General features: G+C 36.4%; 1 protein-coding gene across 3 annotated transcripts in view; it reads left to right on the forward strand.

Annotated features, from left to right (window-relative positions):
- Positions 1-271: 271 nt before the first annotated feature.
- ZDHHC21 (zDHHC palmitoyltransferase 21) overlaps positions 272-12,209 on the forward strand; it is a 31,138-nt gene continuing 19,200 nt past the window's right edge. The window contains exons 1-5 of one of the 3 annotated variants that reach the window (XM_086629607.1): positions 307-351; positions 439-468; positions 1,230-1,328; positions 4,536-4,647; positions 6,232-6,370. In XM_086629607.1, the coding sequence (XP_086485733.1) occupies positions 315-351; positions 439-468; positions 1,230-1,328; positions 4,536-4,647; positions 6,232-6,370 (417 nt within the window). In that variant the 5' untranslated portion in view covers positions 307-314. Of the gene's footprint in view, positions 469-1,229; positions 1,329-4,535; positions 4,648-6,231; positions 6,371-12,209 lie in introns of all 3 variants that reach the window. The other 2 variants (XM_009990512.2, XM_086629608.1) reach the window with 2 other exon arrangements.

Genomic DNA, 12,209 nt, shown 5'->3' on the forward strand with positions numbered 1-12,209 from the left:
TTCCCAGGTACTTGTTTTATTTGCATCTTGATGATAAATGTTACTTTTTAGTGAGATGTAACTAGTTAATGAAACCATAAAATATTTCTCTACTTGGTATTTGAATAGTGTGTGAAATGTCTGTAAGTTTTCATTTAATTCCTTAAATCAATAGCTGACTTTTTTTTTTTTCTATTTGAATGTATGTGGAACCCTGTAGCTTGCATGACACTAGTTAATATACTAATTTCTTTTTTTTTTTTTTTTTTTTAATTATCTCTCTAGGATAATCTTTTCTTCCTGGGCCGTGGCAGATTATTACCTGTTTGTGTTCAATGGGACGACGAATTCACTTCGTGGTTGACCCTCAGGGTTGGTGCTGCATGGGTCTGATTATCTTTGTCTGGCTGTACAACACAATCTTCATTCCGAAAGTCATCCTTTTCCCTCACTATGAAGAGGGACATATTTCAGTTGTGACAGTTCTGTGTAAGTCAATTTAACTTAGCCTTTTTTTCTACTAGTAAAAATAGTATCTTTGGGCAGTAGTTAGCATGTAAGAGAAAAGTCAGAAAATAAAGAATGAGTTGAAGGATAAGAGTACTGGGACGCATCCTACATTTTTGTATTCTGAGAAGTTGAGACACTTCATTCATTTCAAAGACATTAGGTAAAATTTGCGTGGAAACTCAGCAAAAGCATTAATATGGCTTTCAGATCTTGTAGCTAGAACTCGTTGACAGAATTTCAGACCCACAACTCTTAGTGCTTGTCAGAATTTGGGATGGTAGTCCTGATGGTTCACAAACTGAGTTTTGTTAGTTTTGTCGTGTATCCCTTGATGGGTCCGCTAATATGAGTTATGCTAATAGGTTTTGCAGGGGAAAAGGCTTTTAAAGTGTAGATGGACCATCGGGAATTGTCCTTTCCCATAGAAGCTTTGAGGTGTAGAACGACTGGTTCTTATTTGATAAGACATTGGAGGAACTTCTTAAATACAGGAGTAAGGTCATAGTGACATCCAGCTGGTGCTATCATAACAGTGTTCGCTGCTACCTTTTCCTCCCTGTTTTTAAGACTGGGGAATTCTTAATACTGTGGGCTGTATAATACAAAAATATATCTGGGATTGAGTGAAAAGGCAGAGTAATTTCCAGCTCAGTGCTGGACCATCTGTATTTTTGATGCAGCGTATAGTAGATATTTTGTGCTCCTGAAAAGGTCCAAGAAATGCTTATTTGCTTTTTCAGGTTATTACTTCTGCTCATTGTTTTGTATAGCTTCTTTACTAAGAGCTTCAGTAGCTGATCCAGGAAAGCTACCTGAAAACCCAACCATACCAATTACAGGTACATTAAATTGTTTCCGTATAATTGAGTAAAAGTTATTTTAATGTCCTCAAAACAATTAGGAATCAATTTGATTTTTTGAGATTTGGTGGAAACCAGGAACTGTCTCTGCTGAAGCCTATATTGTTAATGAAATTAAAATTGGTACATCAGTTTTCAACTTGTATATTTCTAGAACTTTCTCTTGTGTAGACTAAAAATTTCTTTTTCAAAACTTGTATTCCATCAGAAGTTTAGTTATGTAGGAACTTCTGCTAGGAAATTTTTCCATGGGAAGGATTTTTTTTTTTGTGTTATAGCCTTTCAAACATACTGCATATAAGTAACTTGATAATATTTAATAAAAAAAATGTTTAGAGGTGATTAGTCATTATAATTCCACACCTTTTTTCTGAGTAAGTTTATAAGATGATGAGAACGGTGGTGGAAGGTACTCTTACACTGGATTTTGCCTATGCATTTTGTACAGTTTGGTTTTTGGTCACTTAAGTTTGTATGGGCTGTTAACCAAACAAATGTGATACTAATTACATTGTGTTGCTGTAGAGTAGCAACTTAAGATGTTGACAATTCCCTTCTGTCCATGTGAATTTATCCCACAATTCCTGTATAGTATCCGATGCTCCAGAAGATGGAGGAAATTTGAAACCTTAATAATTCTCCACAGAGAAAGCTGGTATTTTTATAAACTGATAGATGCCCCATCCCTGGAAGTGTTCAAGGCCAGGCTGGATGAGGCTTTGGGCAACCTGGTGCAGTGGAAGGTGTCCCTGCCCATGGCAGGGGGGTTGGAACTAGATGATCTTTGAGGTCCCTTCCAACCCAAACTGTTCTATGATTCTATGATGTTATTCTAAGGTGCTTGTCTAATGCAGAAGGCTCTTATATAGCAGTTTAGAATGGAGTAAGGCTATTAAACAACATGAGCTTTGTCACATTGACAGAAAGTACTTTTGGAATGTAGAAAATGTACCAAATGAAGTGAGGGGCGAATATTTCAGTCTTGTCTTGCAAAGTGGTGGATGCCAGGATTGACAGTTTGCTCTCTTTTCCTGATGTTAGTGAGAATCTAGGATGATGCGCTTGGACATACGATCTGTTCAGCCTCAGCACTGATGTTAACAGTGTGCACAAACTAGGCAGCAGGTCGCAGGAAGGGATGTATCTCCCTGGGATTCAGATGTGAAACACTGATAGCAGATCTCATGTCAGTGTTCTTTCTGTTCCTGGTAACTGAGCCTTTGATCTAGTAAGTCAGTTTAACTTAGTTCTGCAGTCAGAGTTCTTGCTGTGGGAATAACAACATGGATGCTGCAACCCGAGCTGGAGAATAATGACTCAGTACAGTTACAGAAAATTACATTTATGACTGAACGTTCATTTACGTGCAAAATACCAGGACTAGTACAAATTCGTTTTGTGCACAGGTGGTTTTTTTTTATTTTAAGGGATCTTTTTGAATAGCTGTCGAACCTCTTCATGCTCCATTCATTTCATACAGCAATGATACTTTATAGGTACTTCTGAAGATGGAACACTTAGGCTTCGCTGTGGCAATGATATTGTGATTTTGTGTGTGCTAGATCGGGAATTTTGTACTTTCTAAAATAGCACTTCAGTTCTTTTACATTTTTGCACGGTATTAATTGTATTGAAAAATGAGGTTGGGGTGTTTCCAAACTCTGCTGGTAGCTACCCTATTAGGGAGTGACACCTCTGTGACACTGGGAACAAACTATGATTCAGTTTCCCCCTGGCATTGTTACTAGTTTAATAATCTCATATATTTGGCTTGTTCAGTTCCAGTGTCCAAATGTTATTTTGCAGCAAGAAAAACAAGATTAGAGCTGCCAGCAGGTGGCTCAGAAGTGCTAAATTTTTTATTTTGTTTACATAGGGACAATGCTTTACTATATAAAATTTCAGAATGCCCTACTGTAAAAACTAAGGTTTGTTGGTTTTTTTTTTTCCACAGGGTTTTAAGAAATTTCTCTGCATCAGAAAAGTTATATTTAGGTAGAAACAAACAGTCAAAGTATGTAAGATTCTCAGTCATGCATCTGTTTTCCTCAAAGACAGAAAATACATGCTTTTGTGAATGGAAGTATTACAGTGTTGGTGTGATTTGTTTCCCATGTGAAGGGGAACTTTCTGAATATCATAGAATCACAGAATGGTTAGGGTTGGAAGGGACCTCAAAGATCATCCAGTTCCACCCCCCCTGCCATGGGCAGGGACACCCTCCACTACACCAGGTTGCCCAAAGCCTCCTCCAACCTGGCCTTGAACACTGCCAGGGATGGGGCAGCCACAACTTCTCTGGGCAACCTGTTCCAGTGCCTCACCACCCTCAGAGTGAAAAATTTCTTCCTTATATCCAATCTAAATCTGCCCTCTTTCAGTTAAAAGCCATTGCCCCTTGTCCTATCACTACACGCCCTTATAAAAAGTCCCTCTCCAGATTTCCTGTAGGCCCCCCTTCAGAGGGGCCTACGATTCAATATATCGTTTGAATTCTCTTTTTCAAAGGCTTCCTCTAATCTGGGTGGTGCAATTTGAGATAAATAATAGCTAAGCTGAGCAATAATAGCTTCTGGTAGTTTCAGCTGCTCAGTATCTCTGGAAATCAGCTTAAAGAATCTCACATTGGGCATCCAGAAATAGCGTATATTTTTACATACAAGCCTATCCTCTATCTGTTCTTTGATTGCCTTATATGTAAAATTGAGTGTTGTGAGATGCATGTCTTAGAATGCTTTGAGATGGAACATGCTCCTGAAGTAGTCATTGTTTATTTCATTTCAGTTAGCTAGCTTTGACAAATTCAAGTAGCACTGTTTTCTCGGGAGGTTTTGGAATGGCAGGGGGACTGTATGATGGTTCTGTCTAGCAGATACATTTTTTCACAGTAGATGTGTAAGAAAATAATTGAATTATGTGGCAGCTTTTGTGCTGTAATAATTACTTCCTAGAAATATATATACAAGGAGAGAGGATTTTGGAGAAGAAAACTGGCACAGAGCAGCAATAATATCTTCCAGTTTAATTAAGGTGACAGTGGAAAAAAAGTTTTTTAATGTGCTGCTAACCCTTCTCAGATCATAGTAAGATTTCTTTTTTCTCCTTGAATCACTAACGTATAAATTTATCAGGAGTGTGCTGTACTGAGTTTAAATTTCTCTAATCTGACTTTGTGTTTCCACCTAGAACGAGAATATTGGGAGTTATGTAACAAATGCAATATGATGAGACCTAAGCGTTCGCACCATTGCAGTCGCTGTGGACATTGTGTGAGGAGGATGGATCATCACTGTCCCTGGTAAGACCAGGAAGTTTGTTCTGACAGTCCACTGTTGTTTTAGTGAATCATTTCAAAGTTATAGTCTGACAGTTGCTCATTTGTCATACTTCTTTCCCAGTAGGGCTTAATCATTTAGGTGTTTAGAGCAGGGAAAGAACAGCTTTCAGACTTTCTTATATCTACAAGTAAAACTGACGGTAAGAACTGTTGCAGCCTAATGTTTGATCGCTGTCAGATTGTTACATGCCACATATTTTTTGAAAATTCACGCATTTTGTTTAAAAAATTGGATTTTTACTCCTAAAACTGATCAGAACATAATTTATACATAGCAGATTTATTTCATTTGTTGCAGTTTGGTTTGTGATGCTGTGAAAAATATTTTTCGTGGGGAAACTAAACAATATTTATGTTTCTTGGACTGAAATAAAAGATTACAATTTCAACATAGGATGGGGTGCTCTTTATAATAATAAAAGTAGATCATGGTTTTAGACAGTTTTGGGTTTTTAGTTTACTGAGTGGCTGCACTAAGCGGAAAATGTTACTGACTCACACTATGCCCCACTTGTCATATCATCTCTGATTTTGTAGTGAAATTGCTTATTTTAGTGTTCTCTAAGTAGTTTCAGTCAAAGTGAACTGAAGTGGCTAAAATCCTCCATTTAAACTGATTGTTTGTAGCTTAAAATGAAAATAAACATTGCTGTCAGTAGTTGTGAGGTATAATTTCTAGCAAGACAGCAATGATGAACTGCAGAGGACAGAACTGACATCGGGATCATCCTGTGTTGATTTAGCCATTTTTAAAACTGCCCTTTTTGTCAGTCGCTGCTTCAGAAAATAGTGCCAGTATAGTGCTTTTGTCATTATGGCTTAGCTTGGCCCCGATGTGTGTGTCAATGCTTGTAGGAAATTGCACCCCGGCCACATTTTTGCATCAATGTAAATTCTATGAGGCGGATTAGACCTAGATTTCAAAGGTTTTTACTCTTGTTCTTGATACATATTCTAGAATCCTTGTGACTCCTTTACTCCTTTATGTTGGAGTACGCAGAAGGAGTTTCTGAATAGAGATGCCTGTTCTGTCTTCTGTGTGTTAGGCTCCTTCCTAAGTCATTGGGAATCATTCCTATTTGTCATTGGGCTACACTGCGATCACATTTATTTAAAACCACTCATTTGCAGTTCCACTTTTTGGACTCTACATAGTTCACAATCAGTGAAATGCATTGAGCAGCAGAAGATAATACATATTACTGTGAAATTTTGCAGACTTTAAAAAAATAATTTGGTAACTTGAGTATTACTTAAAATTGTGGGACTGTCTTTGCTGTATGAAGATACAGAGAAGTATGTCTCCTGTTCTAAGCAGTGATCTCAGTAATGCAGCCTACACTTTAAGTGGCAATGTAAGGAAACTACTGCTTACAGTAACTGCCATCTCTAACACAGAGTCCATCACTTTGATTAAGAATGAAGTGGTCAGTAGTTCTTATATTTCCTCCATAAGTAATTACAAATTTTCATATTCACAGTATTGTAACTGCAGATTTAAAGTGTCTGTATTTCTGTCTTTATATATATTTTATTTCTCTGTAGGATTAATAATTGTGTTGGTGAAGACAATCATTGGCTGTTTTTACAGCTGTGCTTCTACAGTCAGATCCTTAGTTCCTACACGCTGATACTTGATTTCTGCCACTACTACTACTTTTTGCCTCTGAAAAAAGAAAATTGGGTAAGAATCTCTTTGTCTACGAAGTGACTAAATAGCTAGTACTGCAGTGTGATTTTGGTATCTAATCACTACATGTTTCTGCTGAGTTACTTGTTGACAGAGAAGAGAGTTCATCTAAGTGTGTGTTATCAAGTGAGCAAACTGATTTATGGTTAAGTAACACAATACCATTCTAAAAGTATATGTGATTTCTGTGTGTTAAAAACACAACATTTATTTTCTTAGAAATCTAGGAAGGGAGGACAGACCAGTTAGGTTCCTTTGGAAGTGATTAGTGAATACTGGGAAGAAGCAAGGCAACTACTTTAGGTGTATTCAGATTTCTTTTTACTTTCTCCAAAGAAAACTTATGCAGAGTATATTTTTTTCCTGTCTTAAGTCCCTATTTAAAAATGCTGATACTGCCGGAAAAATGAGAAAAAACATGGTTGTTCTGAAAGGAGAAAAATGTACATTGCTTTTGAAGCAATAGTTTGTGTTGCTTTGAAAAGGTCTTGCGGGTTAAGGGAGAATTAAGTTTGGTTTATTTTACTTGGACTTTATGCTGTTACCATATTTCAACATCTTGTCATCAGCAAAACACAGTTCAGCACACAATCAGAGAAAATTGACTTGCACATTGGAATAGAGTAAAAAATTACGGAATTTTTTCCATTGTGAAATTGAAGTTGTAACGTCTCTATCTGGTGCTTGTTTATGTCTATTATCTTTAATGTTTGGAATATTCAAGAAGTTTGCTTGGAAGTTATTGAATGCTTGAAAGTGCTAGAACAACAAAGCTGATACTCTTGAAGAAAATGTTGTAAGATCTTGCTCATAAAGAAACATAAAAACTTACACCCAAAATCTGAAATAGATTTTGTACTGAACTGTAACAAATAGAAGAGCACTGCAGAGAGAAACCTAGGAAAAAAGTTTAAAACATTTTCAAAATTAGATAACGTTCCAGATGTCCCAAGTGAAGAGATGGAGACATCCCAGAAATGGGTAGTACTCTAAATTTTGTTGAGATTTTTTCCAAGTACTGAAGTGCTGCAGATTTTCTATTCCATGTTGTTGTGACACCCAAGCATACTCTCTTCTGGTGAAGTCAGACCCATTAATGGCTTTAAACTGAAAGAAGGTAGATTTAGATTGGCTATAAGGAAGAAATTTTTCACTCAGAGGGTGGTGAGGCACTGGAACAGGTTGCCCAGAGAAGCTGTGGCTGCCCCATCCCTGGCAGTGTTCAAGGCCAGGTTGGAGGAGGCTTTGGGCAACCTGGTGTAGTGGAGGGTGTCCCTGCCCATGGCAGGGGAGTTGGAACTAGATGATCTTTGAGGTCCCTTCCAACCCAAACCATTCTATGATTCTATGATCTTTCAAGGCTGCTGGAGACTAGCCTTTGGTTATGGGTAAGGCAAATCCCACTTTCTATTTCATTGAAAGATTTATGTTTGTTGTATTATTTTATATCCTAAATGATATAAAATAAGAATAGTAAACTTTCTGAAAAATTCTACTTCTGGAAAAGAATGAAGCATAGCCTTTCAAGGTTCTTGTTTGCTCATAAATCAGTCTGCAGTGGATGTGATGTTCCCAAGAAAACATATGTGAAGACAGTGTGTCAAAGGAGAGCTGAAAATGTGGGAAGACTGTACTCCTTGGATCATCCAGAACCAATAAAAGCATTTTACTCAAGTTGATAGATACCAACTTTGGATTATATAGAGTGTACCAAAGTTGAGGATTTTTGCAAATCTCTCTTAAAATAACTGCTATTCTAAAGGAATTTAATTTTTTAATTTTTTCATCTATATGAATATTTCCATTTAAAGGGTTTAAGGAACACTAGAAATGTGGAAAAGGGAAGAATTTGCCATCTGCTTGGGACATCTTTCCATAGACACTGCCCTGTAAACTGAGACAAACCTGTAAAATGTCTCTTGAGTTGGAGTACTCACATTTTTCACTTTGTTTCCAGTTTTTTTGCAAATGGGCTTTTCATATTCGCCTTGTTTTACAGGCATTGTAAGATTTAAGGAAGCTATTTTGATTTGTTGTAGAAACATTCAAGTTAAAAAGTATATGAAATTGCAGTCTTTCTGTATTAGTGAAGAAATCTGTCGTTGAAGTAAAATTCCTTGTGGATGTGTTACATTTGGGGTTTTTGGAAAGTTAATGTTTTTGAAAGGTGACTAAATGTAAACGCCTTTGCTTCTAGTTTCAGTAGCTTTGTAAACTTTGTAATTTATAAACTATGTTAACCTACTGCATTTCTGGACAGAGTGATCTCATACTTTCTGTGTTCTGAAGGCTTCCCGTGCACAAGGTTTGCAGGTTTCAGGAGCAAATGCTTCTCAGTGGTATTGATCTGAGTACTGGATTGGGTATTGTAGTGCTTCTAGAAGGAATGTTATTTTCCAAAGATAAAATCTTTATATGATATTGGCAGTGCTTCTCTAATAGTTTAATTTAATATTAGAGTATTTCCTTTTTATTGTGAGAGTCCCTGAGTGCTCTAACTTTGAGTAATTACGCTGTGTTTAATAACAAACCCAAGTTCTATTTGTTAGCCTTGCTTTTTAAAAGCAGGGTGAAAGGGAAACAAATTATTTGCTTGGGGATGGTCTGTGCAAGAGAGGAAGAGGGAAGTCATGTTTACTTCAAACAGTTTACAACCTCGAGGTAAGAGGTAAAAATAAATGGTTATTAATAATAACTGTTCAAAAAATGGACACATATAAGACTTTGTTCTTGATGGTTTAACTGGGTTAATTTCAATTCTTTTGGAGAGAGACTTACTTTTAATATTCACCGTTTAGAAGATGTGACAGGTTAAGAGGCAGGATGCATACACAATAATTATTTTAACCCAGTTTGATGTAGTTGCCTGAAGAGTGGATAAGTTTCCCATGTTTAGTTTTGTTTTGTTTCAGTTGTGGGTTTTTTGGCTTTATCAACTATATGGACACTTCAAATGACAGTCTTCATTTGGAAAAACTAGATCTGTGTTATAGTATATAACATTCTGTGCCCCAGAGAGATAAATGTGTTACACCATATAGAAAAACTTAGTAGACACAGCAGGTCTGGTCTGTTCAGACCTCTTTTAAATCTGGTGTTACTCTCAACAGTGTTTATCTTTCTCAGTTTTTCAGCTGCAGGATTGAGGGGCACACACTGAAGTACAGAAAATTAAGAAGAATTTGTTTGGATGTCTAGTCAGTATATCTGCCTGGAAGATGACATCAGAGCTCCATTAAGCTGATTTTTTGAAGTGTTGCTAAGGATATAATGCCATACGTGTCACAGAATAATTTGTCAGAATTATGTAATTTTGACATCAAATGAACAGTGAGAAGATTTGCTTACTATTAGTTAGGGTTTTAGGCCAGCATTCTGCAAGATTCTTTTAGTCTTTGTTTATAAATTAAAGCTGAGGTACCACAGCATTCTGGAGACCACAGTAGCTTCTACCTGTCACGGAAACGCTGTTCTTTGTCAAAATTTTGGCTGTAACCAAGAGCTTACGTTTTCTGAATTGACAGGGGTTAGTGTTTAGCACAGATTCAAAAAACAGGGTAATTTTTTCTAAACAGCCATCTGGAATTATCTTACTTCCTGCTCATTAAAAATACTTGTGATTTTTTTGGCAGTGCGCCTTTATCTTAATCTTTATTCTTTGGAGATAAAATAGAGATTTTTAACAGAAGCTGTAGAATTAAAATTGCTTCTAATGCTGTTGTGAAATAATAATTTCATCACTACTGATTAATGCATTATGAAAATATGATCGCTGGATGCATGTTAGTATTTCCTTCTGACTGAAAACTTGTGGTTTTATTTTTTAACGAGTCAAGTAATAAAAACCCAAACATTTTAAATTAAGTATACTAAGGAAAGGGTGGTTGCTTTAAAGCTAATAGAGGAAGCTATTTGGATAGAGATACAACCTTCCAGCTTCAGGTCTTATAACAGAAAATTGCTTCCTAGTATTCTTAGCTCTTGTAATTGATACACTGTCAGAAAGATGGATTGTGGTTATTGCTTCTGTTTGTCCAGCAGGAGGAGTACAATTACTGCTAGAAATGAAGGAAATCGTAATTAAATTGTCTATGTGAGATCTTAGCAGAAAAAAAAATCTATATAGTTTGAGTGTGACAGCAAAAGAGTTCCTCTGCTAGCTTTGGTGATTTTCAGAGGCTAAGACTGGAATGTTCTTAATTTTGCTTCTTCATCTTTCATCTTCTTCAGGCTGATACCGCTCTGTCTGGGACTCAGCTTTCCCAAATCCAAATAAAAGGTGTTGGGAAATGCTCATTAGGCTTGGTGAGAAGATTATTTAGAGTAATATTTATTTCAATATTATGTATTAACAAATATTAATTGAAATCTGGAAATACGTATCATTCAAAGTCCATTTCTATTGTAAAGAGACTCTAAAGGAAACCTTTTCTCTTAGGGTTATGAGATGACCTACAGGATGTGAGAATTTTTAAAAAACAAAACAAAATAAAATCAAAATTTTCCTTCTCAGTGTTCTGCAAAACCAGCCTAACCCTGCTCTCCTCCTGTATAATTGTAAGGACAGTATATAAACGTCAAATTAAGTTTAGGAAGTAAATACATGGTTCTCTAGAGAAAAGATAGGAACGACTGAGAGGATAACATTTTGTTAAAACTTAATATGTTCTTAGTATCATTTTTACGCAAAGATTGCCTTTTAAAAAATCTATTCTAATCTGAAATTGTTTCAGAATTATCACTTTGGATTGAACTCTGTGTAGACAATTGTTTTTGGAATCAGAGTGCTATTCCCATTTTCACTTTAAACCAAATCAGTCATGAGTCAGACTTCAGAAAATTACTCATTTAGTAGACATGAAATAGTCCTTAGTAAAAAGTGCTTTACATAAACATCCGTCGTTACTAATAATAAATATTTCTACAAAAAGTCTTATTAGAATGCAGCTCATGTTCTGTGAATTAATTTTCTTTTTTTTTTTTTAACACGAGTAAATTTTCTCTGTTGTACCTCTCCTTTGTCTTCTTGCAAAACCTGCAGTCTGTATTTTTTGCTTTGCTTTCTTGAATCCGACAGCCTGGCTTTGTTGTGTATTCTGTGCTGGTTTTATGATAGCCAAGTTGATAGACTGACTTCATCACCAGGCTGGGACAGACATCCTGGGCATTTGCATCTGAGAATAGATGAGCAGGTTAGCATGTGTTACATAAGGTATCCCCTCCTCAAGAGAAAGATGGAAGTATCTTACTATATTTTCTTAGCATATTAATTTCTGTGTGTATCATATTTCAGTAAAGAATCGAGATTGAATGAATGACTCTTACATTGTAAATGAAAATTTATGAAGGTTGTTTTTCACTTTGTCTCTTCTGGAACAGATGCAGTAGTCCTGTGTTGGTCCTGCCGAAAGCTCTGTCCTCTGTACAGAGTGTGCTGTTTTTAAAGGAGTACTGTAAAGCCTTGAAAATAATAACCCAATACTGCAAATGGCAGGGACCCATTAAATGTTTTCATCCTTTTTGTTGTTGTTGTTAGCAGGGTAAAGAAAAAGTTTAATTTGGAAGCAGTGGTCGTATAATTTGTTACGATCTTGAGCTGGACCCATCATTGTTTTTGACCTCTCTCCTGTATGATAGCACAAAACTGTGGTAGCTGTTTTCCTAGTCGATGGTAGCCTTAACCATAGGGATCATCTCTAACAGCTGACGCTCACAAACGAAGACATGGCATGTGTTCTTCCATGGAGTTGAGGAAGTCTTACATGAATCTGTCACGGAGACTGGTTTTCTGTGGAACGTTTTGGTCTTTCCTGTTAAGATAAACAGGGCAGAT

This window comes from Tauraco erythrolophus, chromosome Z, assembly GCF_009769465.1.
Source record: "Tauraco erythrolophus isolate bTauEry1 chromosome Z, bTauEry1.pri, whole genome shotgun sequence".
In the NCBI taxonomy this organism is placed as follows: Eukaryota; Metazoa; Chordata; class Aves; order Musophagiformes; family Musophagidae; genus Tauraco; species Tauraco erythrolophus.